General features: G+C 40.7%; 1 protein-coding gene across 2 annotated transcripts in view; it reads right to left on the bottom strand.

The window, feature by feature from the left end:
* ESR2 (estrogen receptor 2) overlaps positions 1–14,399 on the bottom strand; it is a 54,031-nt gene extending 39,632 nt beyond the window's left edge. Inside the window, exons 1-2 of one of the 2 annotated variants that reach the window (XM_047079816.1) lie at positions 14,023–14,399; positions 11,522–11,694 (exon numbers count right to left, since the gene is read on the bottom strand). In XM_047079816.1, the coding sequence (XP_046935772.1) occupies positions 11,522–11,694; positions 14,023–14,384 (535 nt within the window). In that variant the 5' untranslated portion in view covers positions 14,385–14,399. The remainder of the gene's footprint in view (positions 1–11,521; positions 11,695–14,022) is intronic. The other variant, XM_047079817.1, reaches the window with a different exon arrangement.
* Between the last annotated feature and the right edge of the window lie 3,863 nt (positions 14,400–18,262).

The following is an 18,262-nucleotide window of genomic DNA, read 5'->3' as shown; positions in this document are numbered from 1 at the left end:
GCGACCTTCATCCCGGCCACACACAGGAAGCCTGGCTCACCAACATTCTGACAACGTACTGATTCCCAGATACTTTATCAACATTTCATTGAATCCCATAACTTCCCTATAAAGAGCTATCATCCCCATTCTATAAAAGAAAAACATGTAACTTCAGTCGAATCATCTTAAGGTTATGGTTTTAGTATTCTGTGATGCGTAATAAATTTCTACAAACTTACACACTTAAAACCAAACCCACTTATCTCGTTTCCACGAGTCAAGAATCCAGGCACAGCTTACTCTAGTCAGGGTTTCAAAAGGCTGCAATCAAGGTGTTGGCTGGGCTGTGGTTTCATATGAAGCTCAGCATCCCCTTCCAAGCTCATATAAGGTGTTTGCAGAATCAGCCATTTGCAGCTGTGGGGCTGAAGTTCTCATTTTTTTGCTGGCTGTCAGCAGGATGCTGTTGCCAACTCATAGAGGAACCAGTTCCCTGTCCAAAAGCAGTTCACAGCACGATGTCTGCTTTCTTCCAGGCCGGGGGGGGCACATCTCTGACTTCCCATGTGCCTCTCCACTCCAGTATGATGGAGTCTTACATAATTATAGCATAATCACGAGACTCCCCCATCACCACTTGCCATATCAGGTAACCTAACCAAGGAAGCAACTCTCATATTTACAGGTTCCACACACACGCAAGAGTTGGAGGCAATATGAGGTATGGTATAAATCTTTTTTAAAGGAACAGATAATTATTTGTTATTGCTTTTATGATCACTTAAAACATTCAAAAATAAATTATATGCTAAAAGCCAAGATACATTCCCAATTAGAAATTTTCAATTGTCTGCTAAAACATAATCTTCTATGGCTACAAGGTAAATGTAACCACACAGTACTTTCTATAGAGGTATCAATCTTTTAAGGACCTAAAAACTCAAAGAATAACACATGATGTTATCCTTTTTGGATTTATAGAGGTTTATAACAGTAAGCATTTAAGGGACAATGAAAGGTTCACTTTTTTACCTCATTTTAAAAGACCATTTTACTTAAAAACAATGAGAAAGCATAGTAATATGAACACACTAAATAAAAATAGCCTTGGGGCGCCTGGGTGGCTCAGTCGGTTAAACGTCCGACTTCGGCTCAGGTCACGATCTCGCGGTCCGTGAGTTCAAGCCCCGCGTCGGGCTCTGGGCTGATGGCTCAGAGCCTGGTGCCTGCTTCCGATTCTGTGTCTCCCTCTCTCTCTGCCCCTCCCCCGTTCATGCTCTGTCTCTCTCTGTCTCAAAAATAAATAAAACGTTCAAAAAAAAATAGCCTGGAAAATGTCTTATACAAGAAGGCCAGGGTAATTGAATTCACTTCTGGCAAAAAAGGGAAAAAAAAGTCCTTAAACTATACGAACTACCTCACGTATTAAAATGGTTTTCTCAGGGCGCCTGGATGGCTCAGTTGGTTGAGCGTCCAACTCTTGATTTCAGCTCAGGTCATGATCTCACGGTCGTGACATTGAGCCCTGCATCAGACTCCGTGCTGAGTGTGGAGCCTGCTTAAGATTCTCTCTCTCCCTTTCCCTCTAACCGTCTCCCCCACTCACATTCTCTCTCCCTCTCCAACAAAATTAAATAAAATGGTTTTCTTGTTTCATGCAACAACCTGAGAGGCATGCTATTCCATACTAACAGAACTGACAGAAAAGTTCAAAGCAGAATAGGTAGCTAATTCTTAAAGATATAAAGCTTTATAGCAAAATGTGCTTTTTATAATCTGTATACAGATAAAAGGTTATATGTATACTCTACAAAATTATTGAGTCTGAATACCTGTCATCATTCATATCCATAGCACAGAGGGGAGAGACAGCACTGGACTGAGATCAGAAGATCTGAGTTTAAGCTCAGTTCAGCTTCCCGATTTTGTCATTTCAACGATAGAGCAATGTTTATCATCCGCACTCTCCCTGGCACGCTTATCCCTCAACAGCAGGAATCAACCTTGTGTTTTGTTCCCTCAGGACATCCTTTGTGGCTTCAAGGCCAAATGAATCCCAAGTAATGGAATATGTGCCTCCAAGATAAGGAATCTGCTGTATAACCTACCAGCTGTCAGAGCTTCCCATTGAAAGCTCAGACTCCAAAGTTGTAAGAAACAAAGAATTAAAGATCTTTGAGCAGCACTCAAAAAGATTTTAACTTTCAAAAGACAATGATAAAAGGTTCATATGAATACCAAAATGAAAGTGAATAGAATAGTATTACTATTATATATGGACATAAAAGAAATAGCCCAAAAGAATGAAATTTACAGAAATACCTCTGAGAAATGTATTATATATATGTGTGTGTAACAAAACTGTATACGAGATATAAAAGACCTAAATAGGGGCGCCTGGGTGGCGCAGTCGGTTAAGCGTCCGACTTCAGCCAGGTCACGATCTCGCGGTCCGTGAGTTCGAGCCCCGCGTCGGGCTCTGGGCTGATGGCTCAGAGCCTGGAGCCTGTTTCCGATTCTGTGTCTCCCTCTCTCTGCCCCTCGCCCGTTCATGCTCTGTCTCTCTCTGTCCCAAAAATAAATAAACGTTGAAAAAAAAAAAATTAAAAGACCTAAATAAATGGAGACATATTCTTGATGTGAATTAAAAAGATTTATTCCAAAATAATTCTTAGGTTTAACAAAGTCTCCACTTTTCTTAACATTATGGATGGGAGGACACTTAATAAAATTATTTTAATATTCCTATGTATGAATAAACCAAGGAAAATAGCCAGAATACTTTTAAAACAGGAGATATTTATACTGGCTTGTATTAAAATGCATTATAAAATTATACTAAAAAAAAAGAAAACTATAATAGTTAAAATAATGTGGTGTTACGTCTATAAGAATGAAGCACTAGACAATAGAACAGAATAAAACATTAGTATATAAAAGACCTTAATAGGTCATAGAGAGAGAGAGAAAAAAAAAATCAATGAACACATGAAAAGATGCTCAAAATCATTACTAATCAGGGAAACACAAATTAAAACCACAATGAGACACAACTGTATACCCAATAGCTGACAATATCAAGTTTTTACAAGGATGTAGACCAACTGGAAGTCTCATAGTCTGTTGTTGAGAATACAAAATGTTTCAACCACTTTGGAAAGCAGTTTGTTAGGTTCTTATAAAATTAAACATACACTCATCATACAAGCAGCAATTCTACTCCTAGGTATTTACCCAAGAGAAACAAAAACTTAGGTCTAGAGAAAGGAAGATGCATGAATATTCACTGAAGTTTCATTCAAAATAGCCTAATATTGGAAACAACCCAGATGAATACATAACCTGTGGTACACCTAAATACTGGAACAATCCCCAGTAACAAAGAGGAATGAACCACTGTACATGAAACACAGATGAATCCTAAAAGCATCATGATAAATGAAAGAAATGATACACAGATGATTATATACTTTACGATTCAATTATAGGGCATTCTAGCAAAAGGCAAAACTATAGGGACAGAAAATAGATCGATGGTTACAGGGCCTTGGGAGGTTGGGGGACAATTGGCCGCAATGGGCCTAAGGGAACTTTTTGGGCTGATGGCAACATTCCATATCTTAATTATGGTGGTGGTTAAATGACCACATGCATTTTCAAAATTCATAAAACTATACAAATAAAATAGGGGAATTTTATTATATGTAAATTGTATCTCAAATTCAACTAAAAAAATAACCTCCCATATTTAAAAAAATCAATGAAAATAAAGTTATTTAATAAAACAATGTGAAGAAAATTGACTAAGATAAATACATTTAATTTTTTTCCTTTTTTTAGCTTTATTTTATTGAAGTATAATTAACATACAATGCTATATTAGTTTCAGGTGTATAACTTTTTTTTTTTTTTTTTTCCAACCAGAAGATTGGTTTATTTGGGAATAAAAGAGGATTAGAATCCAGAACAAACAAGCTGTGGTAAGACCACAGGCATGGCTGGGAAACAAAAGCTCAAGTGTATAACATTTTGATTCAACAATTCTATACATTACTCAGTGCCCGCCATGTAAGTGTAGTCACCATCTGTCACCTTACAACATTACAGTGTTATTAATTATATTCCCTATGCTATATTTTTCACCTGTGACTACTTTATTTTAAAATGATCTTTTTTTTTACGTTTCTTTATTTTGAGAGAGAGAGAAAGAGAGAGCATGAGCAGGGGAGGGGCAGAGAGAGAGGATCCCAAGCAGGCTCCACACTGCCAGCACAGAGCCTGACATGGGGCTCAAACTCATGAACCATGAGATCAAGAGTCAGATGCTTAACTGAGTCACCCAGGCGCCCCATCTGTGACTATTTTATAACTGGAAGTTTGTACCTCTTAATTCCCTTTATTTCACCCATCCCCCACTACACCCCCTTCTGGTAACCACCAGTTTGTTCTCTGTATTTGAAAGTCTGGTTTTTTGTTTCTTTGCTCATTTGTTTTATTTTTAGATTCTACATGTAAGTGAAATCACATGGTATTTGCCTTTCTATGTCTGACTTACTTCATTTAGCATTATACCTTCTAGATCCATCCATGTTGTCACAAATAGCAAGATCTCATCCTTTTTAATGGCTGAGTAATATCTCTCTCTCTCTCTCTCTCTCTCTCTCTCTCACTGTGTGTGTGTGTGTGTGTGTGTGTGTGTGTGTGTGTGTGTAACTTCTTCATCCATTCATCTATTGATGGACATCTAGATTGCTACCATATCTTGGCTATTGTAAGTAATGCTGCAATAAACACAGGGTGCATTATCCCTTTTTGAATTACAGTTTTAGTTTTCTTTGGTTAAATATCCAATAGTGGAATTATTAGATCTTTTGGTAATTCTATTTTTAATGTATTGAGGAACCTCCATATTGTTTTCCACAATGGCTGCACCAATTTATATTCTCACCAACAGTACATGATGGTTCCCTTTTCTCTACACTTATTTCTTGTGTGTGTGTGTGTGTGTGTGTGTGTGTGTGTGTGTGTTTTAATTTTAGCCATTCTGACTGATTTATTTCAGCCATATCTGATTGTGGTTTTGATTTGTATTTCCCTGATGATTAGTGCTGCTGAATATCTTTTCATGTGTGTATTGACCATTTGTATGTCTTCTTTGGAAACATTTCTATTTAAGTTCTCTGCCCATTTTTCAATTGGATTACTATTATTTTTGTGTTGAGTTGTAGAAGTTCTATATATGTTTTGGATATTAATCACTTATTGGATATATCATTGCAAATACCTTCTCCCATTCAGCAGACTGACTTTTTCTTTTGTTGATGGTTTCCTTTACTGTGCACAGGCTTATTATTTGGGTCTAGTCCCAATAGTTTATTTTTGCTTTTGTTTCCCTTGCCTCAGGAGACATATCTAGAAAAACGTTGCTAAGGCTGATGTCAGATTACTGCCTATGTTTTCTTCGAGGAGTTTTATGGTTTTCTGTCTCGCACACATTAGGTCTTTAATCCATTTTGAGTTTATTTTTGTATGTGGTGTAAGCAAGTGGTCCAGTTTCATTCTGTTGCATGCAGCCGTCCAGTTGTCCCAGCACCATTTATTGAGGAGAATGTTCTCTCCCCATTGTACATTGTTGTCTCTTTTGTCAAGGATTCATTGATCTTATAATCATGGGTTTATTTCGGGGTTCTCTATTCTGTTCCATTAACCTGTGTGTCTGTTTTTGTGCCAGTACCACACTGTTTTGATTACTATAGGTAAGTAGTATGTATTTTGAAATCGGGCATTGTGATACCTCCAGCTTTGGTCTCCTTTCTCAAGATTGCTTTTGTTATTCAGGATCTTTCATACAAATTTCAGTGTTATTTGTTCTAGTTCTGTGAAAAATGCTGTTGGTATTTTGATAGGGAATCGATTGATTACTTTGGTTAGTATGGACACTTTAACAATATTTGTTCTTCCAGTCCATTGGCATGGAATCTCTTTCCATTTGTTCATGTCATCTTCAATTTCTTTCATCAGTGTTTTATAGTTTTCAGAGTATAGGTCTTTCACCTTCTTGGTTAAGTTTATTCCTAGGTATTTTACTATTTTGGGTGCAGTTGTAAATGGAATGGTTTTCTTAATTTCTCTTTCTGCTATTTAGTAGTGTATAGAAAAACAACACATTTCTGTATATTAATTTTGTGTCCCCAACTTTACTGAATTTATTTTATTTATCAGTTCTAATGGTTTTTGGTGGAGACTTTTGGGTTTTCTATGTATAATATCATGTCATCTGCAAGTAGTGAAAGTTTTATTTTTTCCTTACCAATTTGGATGCTTTTTATGATTTTCTTGTGTGATTGCTTTAGCAAGGACTTCCAGGACTACATTGAATAAAAATGGGAAGAGTGGACATCCTTGTCTTGTTCCTGATCTTAGAAGAAAAGCTCTCAGTTTTTCACCACCAAGCATGATGTTAACAGTGGGTTTTTCAAATATGGTCTTTATTACGATGAAATATGCTCTAAACCTCCTTTGTTGAGAGTGTTTATCATGAATAATGATAATATGATAAATACATTTCATTCTTATTCAATATACAAAAAGAATTGAGTGTCCATTCTTGGTTGCTGCAACACATTTTATATTAGGGGATGTGAAAAATGTGGAGTCCAAAAAAATGATCATTTATACGTTAAGCAATTGTAAGGGCACAGAGCACTACCTCTTTCCCTTCTGCACACTTGGAATGTGACATTTCTGTCACCTTTCCCAATAGTTCCTTGACCCATGTGGTAGGAAGGAACGATATATGGAAAGCAGAAGAAACTCCCTTATCATTGTAATCAGCCATAGTCTAAGGGTTCAAAGATATTTCAGGTAGAGATTTTTTTTCCCAACAGCAAATAAAAAGGATCTTTTTCAAAGGATATAGTTAGTTGTATCAGGTCAAGATTTCCTTAAGGAATGACATTCTGGAATCTCAACAAGATAGAGAATTGTCATCATATCAAGAGTTCAGTTCTGAATTTTAGATATCTGAATTGTTTTTACTATATAATAGGGAAGTGGACCTGGCCTTATAATCTACTACTGCAATTATCATAAATAAAAATATCTAAGCACTAAATATATTAAATACAGAATGAAAAGCTTGGTGTATAAAAGCAATTATAAATAAGCAAACAGTACAATTTATGTTTTGATAATTCTATGACATATGCTTTCTTTATCTGTGATGCTTTCTTCTTTTAATGAGAAAATTAAGTTTGGAAATGGCAGAGGGCCCTCATCCACCCAACTATGAAGATTTTTTTTTAATTTTTTTTTAACGTTTATTTATTTTTGAGACAGAGAGAGACAGAGCATGAACGGGGGAGGGTCAGAGAGAGGGAGACACAGAATCTGAAACAGGCTCCAAGCTCTGAGCTGTCAGCACAGAGCCCGACGCGGGGCTCGAACTCACGGACCACGAGATCATGACCTGAGCCGAAGTCGGCCGCTTAACGGACTGAGCCACCCAGGTGCCCCCACCCAACTATGAAGATTTTAAAGGAAGTAGATTTAAATGAGATTAGGATTAGAAGAAAAATGCAAAGAAAAGGTAAAGGATGTTGATATCTCAATGTAGAAGAGATAGGAAACAACTAGAATATCCTAAATTTGCATGATGTTTTTTATACATGACCAAATATTTTCACATAACTAACTCCATTTCATTTTTAGAATAACTTTGTAAGTATCTCCATTTCACAGAGGAGGAAACAGACTAGAAGGTAAAGTCATAGAGCTACTAAACGGAGGAGTCAGGACAAATAGGTGGCCATCTATACAGCAGGATGAATTTCAGGGGATCTACAGGAAGGTAACTCTTTACTACTAAATTCTACCCTTCACCCCCTCTAGATTTGATCAGGAGCCATCCTACCATCATGACTTTTACACATGCCAAATGTTAAACATAAGTCAAAGGAAGAAACAATCTTTGCAATTCCTAATAAGCACATTTTTTCCAAGCTTTTTCTTCACAAGGGTTATAACTAGGGATTTCTGGGGTAGATGGTGGAATAGGAGGATCCTAAGCTCACCTTGTCCCAAGGATACAACTAGATAACACCCACATCAGTGTTAATAATACAGAAAATGACCCAAAAACTGTCAGAACAGACTCTCCACAGATAAATGTAGAGAAAAGGCCACAATGAAGAGGGTAGGAAGGGTGGAACGGTAGTCAGGAGCTAAACAGACCTGTGGGACTGTTCACAGCAGGGGAAGGACCCACTGGCTGGGAGTGGGGAGAAGAACAGACTATCATACCAGGCACCCCAAGTATGGGGAATGCACACAGGTAAGACAAATCCCCATTAACATTTGGCTTTGAAAACCAGAGGGGGGTAATTTCATGAGTTCTTACAATCAGGGGGGCTTAACAGGTGGAACTTTAAAAATCAGCGCACTTGACTCTGAGAGAGCTGGGAAGGCAACAGGAAATGGAGACCCTGCCCTTAAAGAGACAGCACAACAAACAGCCCCATGGAGGTACAGCATAGAAGCAGCTATTTGAAAAATGCCTGGGGTATATGAAAGGGAGATTGTTTACTAATCTCAGAGTGTGTGCTAGAGTGGCAGGAATCATTGGGAGATTGTTCCAGGAACAAAGGAGCTGGTGGGTGCCATTCCCCTCCCCCACACCCCAGCCTAGACACACAGACACCTGCAAAAACCAGCACAGTCCCAATACCCTCTATATAACTTGCTAACAGCAGGCCTGCCATGGTCCATGTTCTCCTGCAGACTTGCCCTCTCTAATACGCCCTTGGCCAGAGCCCATCCAAAGAGGTGTCACAAGCCTGACAGCGTACGAGCAGCCCTGAGAGGGGCCAGCACCATTCCAAAGTGACTCCTGACCTGAGGAGAGGGAAAGATCACCACACCAGTCCAATTGTGGCCCCAGCAGTGGGTTGGAGGCAGACATCTGGTCTTAACTCCTGGCCCCACCCACCAACAAAAGCTTCTCAAAGGACAACTCATGAAAAGTGCCCTGTAGTTCAGTGCTACCACATCTCTGGCAAATGCCTGGTCTGACTCAATTCAAGCCAAGGTGGCCCCAGATTGGCTCACTAACAACAAAGGGACCCAACTCAGCCCACAATAGGCAAAGAGAGCCATTGCAGACAACAGGACTGCCAAAGCACCTTGGCCACTATATAGTGGGTGCACACAACACACAGAGGTGACATCCTTGAAGACCCAGGTGTGGTGAACAGAAGACATTGCACCACAGGGCACTACAGGACCTCTTCTTCATAAAGCCACTACTTTCAAGAGCAGGAGACGTAGACTTTCCTGACACATAGAAATAGACACAGAGAGTTAGACAAAATGAGGAGACAGAGGAATAAGGTCTCAAATGAAAGAAGAGGACAAAATCATAGCAAGAGACCTAAATAAAACAGAGATAAGTAACATGCCTGATAGAGAATTTAAAGTAATGGTCATAAAGATACTCACTGGACTGGAGAAAAGAGTAGAGGACCTCAGTAAAACTCTTATCAAAGAAATAGAAAACATAAAAAAGAGCCAATCAGAGATGAAAAATTCAATAGCTGAAATTAAAAATACACTAGAGGCTGGGACACCTGGGTGACTCAGTCTATTAGGCATCCAACTTCGGCTCAGGTCATGATCTCGCAGTTCATAAGTTCAAGCCCCATGTGGGCTCTGTGCTGACAGCTCAGAGCCTGAAGCCTGCTTTGGTTTCTGTCTCCCTCTCTCTCTCTGCCTCTCTCTCTTTCTCAAAAATAAATAAACATTAAAAACTTAAAACACACACACACACACACACATACTAGAGGGAATAAATAGCAGACTAGAGGAAGCAGAAGAATGGATCAGCAACCTGAAGGACAGAGTAATGGGGAGGAATCAAGCTGAATAGGAGAGAGAAAAAAATAAAGAATGAAACTAGATTTAGTGAACTGAACAACACCATCATAATAACATTTGAATTATAGGGATCCCAGAAGGAAGAGAGAGAAAAGGAGACAGAAATTTTGTTTGAAGAAATAATAGCTGAAAACTTCCTGCATCTGGAGAAGGAAATAGAAATCCAGATCTAGGAGGCCCACACAGACCCCAACAAAATCAACCCAAGGAGGGCCACACCAAGACACATAATAATTAAAATGGCAAAAAGTAGTGATAAAGAGAGAATGTTAAAAGTAGCAAGAGAAAACAGTTACATAAAAGAGAAACCCCCATAAGGCTGTTAACTGATTTTTCAGCAGAAACTCTGCATGATATACTCAAAGTGCTGAAAGAAAAAAAAAAAAAACCCTGCAACCAAGAAGACTCTATCCAGCAAGGCTGTCATTCAGAATAGAAAGGGAGAAAAAGTGAGGCACCTGGGTGGCCCAGTTGGTTAAGCAGCTGACTTTTGATCTCGGCTCAGGTCATGATCTCATGGTTTGTGAGTTTGAGTCCTGCATCAGGCTCTGCACTAACAGTACTGAGCCGGCCTGGGACTCTCTCTCTCTCTCTCCCTCTCTCTCTGCCCCTCCCCTACTCTCTCTCTCGACATCTCTCTCTCTCTCTCTCAAAAAAAAAAAAAAAAAATAATAATAATAATAATAATAATAATAAAATAAACTTAGAGATTCCCAGACACAAAAGTTAAAGGAATTCATGACTACTAAAGCAGCCCTATGAGAAATGTTGAAGGGGACTCTTTGAGTGGAAAAGAAAGACCATAAGCAGAAGAAAAGTGGGAAGCACAAAGGCAGTAAAATTAAATATATCTATAAAAACCAGTCAAGGAATTCACAAAATAAAAGGATGTAAAGTATGACACAGTAGATTTAAAACACAGCAGGGGAGGGGAGTGGAGGGAGGAGTAAAGAATGGGTTCAAACTTAAGAGAACATCAACTTAAGGGGCACCTGGGTGGCTCAGTCGGTTAAGCTGAGTCCGACTTTCAGCTCAGGTCATGATCTCACAGTTTGAGAGACCAAGCTCCGCATCGGGCTCTGTGCTGACAGCTCAGAGCCTGGAGCCTGCTTCCGATTCTGGGTCTCCCTCTCTCTCTGCCCCTCCCCCACTCATGCCCTGTCTCTCTGTCTCTCAAGAATAAATAAAACATTTTAAAAAACATTAAAAAAAAAAGAGAGACCATCAACTTAACATAAAGTACCATATGCATAAGATGTTACATACAAACCTAATGGTAATCACAGATCAAAAACCAGTAACAGATACATAAGAGTTGTAACTAGGCCTCTCTTCCCAAGAAAATGGTGATGGGTGATGGGTGATGGTGGGAAGAGATCTGTTCAAGTTCTGGGGCTCTGGGGTAGAGATCCAGAATTAAAGATAAGGGGCTCTATGCTTGAAACAACCTACTCCACCATTCGCTCCATCCCCCAACACACACGAGCCTCTCAACTGCTGTACTTTGTGTACCAAACAGGCCAATGGTGAAACTTCTGCCAGGTCATCTGCAGAGTTCTTTGAAAGCAAAAGCGGAAAACTACAGAAGCAGCTAACAATACTCTTGTACCTTGAATGCTTCTTTTAAAAAAGGCCTTACATCCTTCACACGACCAGACTCCATAGTGATATCCAGATGCGTAATCGCTGCAGACCGCACAGAAGTGGGCATCTCTCTTTGAACTTGGACTAGTAACAGGGCTGGCACAACTGCTCCCACTAACCTTCCTTTTCAGTGTCTCTCTGGGGGCAAAGAAAATATTCATTGTAACACAGCATTAAGGGGAAAAGATGGACTTTCTAGAAAAAAAATATAGCACGAACACTGCCTAATTTACCTCTGCCCTCCAGAGCTCACAATAAATAAATTCCAGGAAATCTGATCAAGCACGACCTTTGTTGCTGATATCATGAGATCCAGAAAGAGTCACACTGTTGGGAATGACTGATGTTTGAAGGTAGTTAGGTGAGTCTATGCCCATCCATGCAATGCTGAGGGTCACTAGTAACTATAGACGGCTGGTTGTAGCCATCAGATTGCACGTCTCTGAGTGTAATAAGTGACCAGAACAAGTCTTACCCACAGGTCTGAACTACAAGCAGGGTGTGCAGTGGCCTTGCATAATTGCTAATTCATCAACACTGTAAGGATGGACCTAATCTCACCTAACCATTTTCAAGTATCAGTCATTCCTCAGTGGTGCTAACTAGCCCTTCAGAGTTCCCATTTAAATGGGCAACAAAAACTTTCATTCTGCAATTTAAGATGAAGGTCTAGAGTGAAAATAACTGTAAGAGGAGTAGCCGATAGACTTTAAGTGACATCGAAGTGAACGCTATACTCTGGTTTAGAGAGAGAGAGAAGGGGTAGGGAAGAGTAGAGAAGGGTGGAGAAGGGCCGGGAAGGGCAGGGAAGGACAGGAAAAGGCAGGGAGAAGAAAAAGAGAGAAAGGAGAAGAGAGGGGGAGAAAGTGCACACACGCTGGTGCTCAGAGAAGTTTCTGAAGGAAGCAGGTGTGCAGTGCTGGGGAGAAGGGCAGTGGCTTCCACAGAGGAAGGGACAGCCCATGAAGGCAGTACTAGCGGACACTAAATGCACACCTGGCTAGTTCCTAATCGTGCTAAGCCATGTTTCTTTTGGAAAGGAAATGTCAGAGATATAATTGATTTATAAACGAAGATAATTATACTACGGGTTAATTTACCCTATATTAGAACTCTGATTAAATCTCATGATCAGAAACAAAATATTTCTTCCCTTAAAGGCTGAGTGAAAAACAGGACTTTAAAAGAGTTGTCTACATGGGGCGCCTGGGTGGCTCAGTCGGCTGAGTTCCTGACTTCGGCTCAGGTCATGATCTCACAGTTCATGGGTTCGAGTCCCGTGTCGGGCTCTGTGCTGACAGCTCCGAGCCTGGAGCCCGCTTTGGATTCTGTGTCTCCCTCTCTCTCTGCTCCTCCCCCGCTCGCACTCTGTTTCCCTCTGTCTCAGAAATAAATAAACATTAAAAAAAAGTTATCTACAATGTTTATATTCTCTTTTACCCACAAAGATTTTAAAAAGGAGAAAAATAAAATTACAGTGTAACATAGCTTTCTCAAAGTGTTAGGACAGCATTTGAAAGTAACAAATTTCAATATCCAACATGCAAGAACTTAATACTTTGGTTGTTTTAGAAATTTATCTCCCCCTCATCCTTCTCCCTACCCGACCTCTTTCCTCCATAGCTGTAATTATCATTAAATACATTACAAATTAAATGGAAATAACCCACGTTACCTTGCATTTAAGAGTACAGATACTCTTTTTAACTTCAAGAAATTGCAACTAAAGTCTACATTTAGTTCCCCATCAATCTTTATGAAATGTTATTTTAGTTCACTGTCAAAAACTTGTGCCAATCATTGCCTGTCTTTTCAGGCTTCATGTGTCCAGTCCATTTCATTGAAGCAGTAACACTTCCCCAGTTGCTTTTCTCTTGGACACAATGTGCCATGAACACTCAACTGTGATTTCACTACAAGATAAGAAGCATCTAACTTGAAAAGAAAGTAAAAATTTCTTTTTTTTTACTTTTTATTTTTTTGAGAGTGTGCAAACAGGGGAGGGGCAGAGGGAGAGAGAGGGAGAGAGAAAATCCCAAGCAGGCTCTGTCAGAGCAGAGCCCCATGCAGGGTTCGATCCCAGGAACTGTGAGATCGTGACCTGAGCCGAAATCAAGAGTCAGAGGTTCAACCGACAGCCCCCCAGGCACCCCTAAAAATTTTTTTTTCAAACCCAAGTCACTTCATCAAGAGAAAAGCGATTTTTTATTTCAAACTCTAATGTCTAAAAACAGTAGTCATGATAGTGAATTTTCCCCAGAACCCAGATCTACAAGCTTACTTTTTAAATGAGGATTAGAAGAGCAGAATAGATATTCTAGAATTCAGAATATATGTGTTAGGTGCTCTAAGTAATCTATGTGATGAAGAAAGACCTGGAGTAATGCATATCTTTCTTCTCACTAAATCATAAAGTGATTTGAATAATGCCCCTGAAGTACAATTCAGAATAAAGACTGGACTTACCTGTGTACAGGTAAGGTGGGTTCTAGTGACCTTGCTTCACACCAAGGACTCTTTTGAGGTTCTGCATACAGAAGCGACGACTGGCAATGGATTGCTAAGGGAGAGAGGTGTCCAGGGGTTGGCCACAACACATTTGGGCTTGTGGTCTGTCGACCAGGTCCACCTTCGGAGTTACTGGCACTGCTGGGAATACCGTAATTCATCACAGTAGGGCTATAGAATGTCATGGCTGAATATTCATGGCGGCTCTCCACGTAGGAGGACGGTATATATATGGGGCCATGCTCCAGGGGTAGGATGGATTGACTGCAGTTGTAGGAGGCAGGAGAGTTAAGGCTAGATGGTGAGTTTTTGATATCCATGTCTTGAATCGGTAACAGCTGAGGAAACTCTTTGTGAGAAGAGGCACAAAGGGACATTACAAGGTTCTCAAAGACTCGGGGGCTGTAGAGAAAAACAGAAGACATTTCTAAATTAGAGCTATAGGCCTAACTATTAAAAATGTCCACACATATTTCTTTTTTTTTTTTAATTTTTTTTTAACGTTTATTTATTTTTGAGACAGAGAGAGACAAAGCATGAACGGGGGAGGGTCAGAGAGAGAGGGAGACACAGAATCTGAAACAGGCTCCAGGCTCTGAGCTGTCAGCACAGAGCCCAACGTGGGGCTCGAACTCATGGACCACAAGATCATGACCTGAGCTGAAGTCAGCTGCTTAACCGACTGAGCCACCCAGGTGCCCCCACACGTATTTCTTACTTACACACACACAGCTTAGAAACACATCCTGAAAGACAGACAAAAAAATACTAACCTCAGGGGGCAGGAACTCTCATTTGCTACTTTATTCACTTTTTTATCACTTTTGTTGTTGTTAGCTCCAAGAATTTTTTTAACCACAAGAATTTATTATAAAATACTTCTTAAAATTAAAAAATGCAGGATTAAATTAAAATGCCAAGGGTTTTTTTTCCCCCTTCTGGAACTAGGTAAGTTTATTTAAAAATTCTTATCGAAAAATAAACGAGAATTGCCAAGAAAACCTCGAAAGAGCAGGTCAATGGGCCTGGATAGCATTAACAGATATTCAAACACACAATGAATCAGTCACCAGTAATAAACACAAGGAACAGACAGGCCACTGCACTCGTGTCAGTTAATAATTTATCGCTTCTCAGGTTCAGTATATGGCCCATGGGAAGCGCTGGAGTGGCTTAACCTGTTTAAAGTGAGCACAATGCTAACCTTTCTCAGTAGAGGGCGCTGCACGGACACCGCAGGAGCAAGAAGCTGCTGTGACTTCTGACACCGGCAGAGGGCGGCAGTATGAGGGTGAGAACAACCAGGGGAGACTGGCCCTGTGGCGGGTCCTTTCCACAGTCACCTGTCCAGACTGTGGCCTGAGGAGTCACAAAGAAGTCGTTCCTTGTACAAACCTCCTCACCTCCTGCTACCTGCATGCTGTAAAGGCCTTCTGTCCTGTGCAGCCACCCAGACTCCCAGGGCACAACCACGCAACGGGCTGCTGATCGCCCCCCCGCCCCCCCACTGCACCCTGGTTAGCGGCCCACCCACCCTTCCTGAAGAGATCTGAACCCCTCCAAATTGGTTCTTCCTTGGATGCTCTCCCTTACCCCTACGGAACTGCATAGAGTTACTTATATTTAATCTCTTATCATAGTTATTCTTTATATCAATCCTCCTCTGTTGGGGGCGCCTTGGGGGCGCAGTCAGTTAAGCGCCCGCGTTAGGCTCAGGTCATGATCTCGCAGTTCATGAATTCGAGCCCCGCACCTGGCTCTGCGGTGACAGCTCAGGGCCTGATGCCTGCTTCAGATTCTGTGTCTCCCTCTCTCTCTGCCCCTCCCCTGCTCATGCTCTGTCTCTGTGTCTCAAAAATAAATAAATGTTAGAAAAGGTTTAAAAGAAAAATTCTCCTCTGTTGAAACCTATAGTTTCAACCCCCTGATAGGCCGCAGGCTGCTACATAACAGAATAGAAAATCCCAAAATAGAAAATTCAAAAACTCAAAAGTTTTTGGAAAGTTGGCATATGGTAAAGGTCTCTGATAGTTTACATCACAAAGAAAACGTTGGACAGTAGAATTGCCATTGGAAAAAGAACACATGCCAGAATCAACTCCAAAGGGTTCAGAAATCCAAATGTTAAAAGAGAAAGGCAACTAGGAGTGAGGGGAAGGAGAGGGGACCACACAGGTGCTAGAGGCAAGCACAGAAAAATTGCTTTATAACATGGGTGTGGGAAAAACCTTCACTATGGCTTAAAATCCACAGGCAATAAAAAGATGATCAATAAATTCAGGAGAGAAAAGTAAATCTTTGTACATCATAAAAACACCATAAGCAAAGCCAAAAGCCTAATGACAAATGGGGGGGGGGGTGGGGGAAAAACTCTCAACTTCTATCAGAAATAAGGGGCTCAGGGCGCCTGGGTGGCTCAGTGCGTTAGGTGTCTGACTTCGTCTCAGGTCATGATCTTGCAGTTCATGGGTTCGGGCCCTGCATCGGGCTCTGTGCTGACAGCTCAGAGCCTGGAGCCTTCAGATTCTGTGTCTCCCTCCCTCTCTCTCTGCCCCTCCCCTGCTTGCACTTTCTCTGTCTCTCAAAAATGAATAAACATTAAAAAAATTAAAAGAAATAGGGAGCTAATTTCCCTAGTATATAGAGAACTTTAAAGTGAAAAAAAGACTAAAAAAAATTCTTTAAACAGGCAAAAGACACTGAACACGGAAAAGGGAAGGCAAATGGCCCTTCAAATGCAAAGAAAGATGCTCAATTCCATTCATAAAGATTAAAACTACACCAAGACACCATTTCTCACTTATCACGTTTGGCAAAAATTCCAATGTTTGACCTCCCCTCCCTGGGGAGGCTGTGGAAAAACAGAGACTTTCTCTGACGTTGTCGGTGGGAATGCAAAATGGCACAACCTCCACGGATATCGGGCATTATACAGAGAGAACTCATGCTTTACCTTTGGACTATGAATCCAGAAAAAGGGAAAAAAGAATCATCGGCTACCATTGCAAGTGATTGTTACAACAGTCCTTCACTCTGAAAAGTAGTAATTAAGGGAAAGAAATTAAGCCTGTACCCTGCCTTTTTGAGAGGATCCATAGTTTATGCCACAGTTGAGGGCAAGCTCTTCTTTACAAGAGAATGCCACCCACTAAATAGTTTAGAAATAAAATATTTGGATGGCTAAATCGGATATAGAAACCAAGTAAAAACGTTAACAGTTACTGAGTCTAGATGGTGGACATTCATTATACCAGTCTTTCACCTCTTCTTGAAGTTCAAAAGTTTTCACAAGAAGCTTTGGAGGAAAGACACAAAAAAATACAATTACAAATGGAAACCTTTAACAATAAAAGCTTAGAATGGGGGGCCTGGGTGGCTCAGTCATTTAAGCATCCGACTCTTAACTTCAGCTCAGGTCATGATCTCACGTTTGTGAGTTTGAGCCCCGCATGGACACTGTGCTGATGGCACAGAGCCTGCTTGGGATTCTGTCCCCACCCCCACCCCGCGCCCACCCCCCACCCCCCACCGCTTGCCCTCTGTCTCTCTCAAAATAAATAAAAATAAACTTTAAAAAAATACTAGGATTGGAATAATATAATCTGGGAAGGGGAACAACGACCACTAATAACTAGACTGGTTGAGAGAGATCGTGACGTAAACAAGCTTGCCTGGAGAAGCTCTCCATCTCCATCTCTCCATCTCCATCTACTTTCTCCTGACCTTTCCACTTGAATGCCCATTTCATTTGTCCTCAAAACAATATACGTATGGTGGTTTTAAAACATGTCCACAAATTCTTCAACATTCCTCCCTTCAAAAGGTGGAGTCTAACCTCCCCTTGAGTATGTGCTAGATTTGTGACTTTTTTTTAAGGTTTATTTACTTGAGAGAGACAGAGACAGTGTGAGTGGGAGAGGAGCAGAGAGGGGCAGGGGGAGAGAGAGAATCCCAAGCAGGCTCTGCACTGCCGGCACGGAGCTCGATGTGGGGCTCGAACCCATGAACTGAGAGATCATGACCCGAGAGGAAACCAAGAGCCAGAGGCTTAAGTGACCAAGCCACCCAGGCACCCCAATGACTCATTTTTAATGAATAAATTATGGCAGAAGGGATGATATGTAGCTTCCATGACTAGGTCATAAAAAGCACTGAGGTCTCTTCCTGGCTGGCTCCCTTGGATCACTCATTCCAGGGG

Source organism: Lynx rufus, unplaced genomic scaffold, assembly GCF_022079265.1.
Source record: "Lynx rufus isolate CCGP_SWC_20201006 ecotype Redwood Valley unplaced genomic scaffold, mLynRuf1.p SCAF_17, whole genome shotgun sequence".
NCBI classification, from domain to species: domain Eukaryota; kingdom Metazoa; phylum Chordata; class Mammalia; order Carnivora; family Felidae; genus Lynx; species Lynx rufus.
This window is presented reverse-complemented; position numbering and strand designations above follow the sequence as displayed.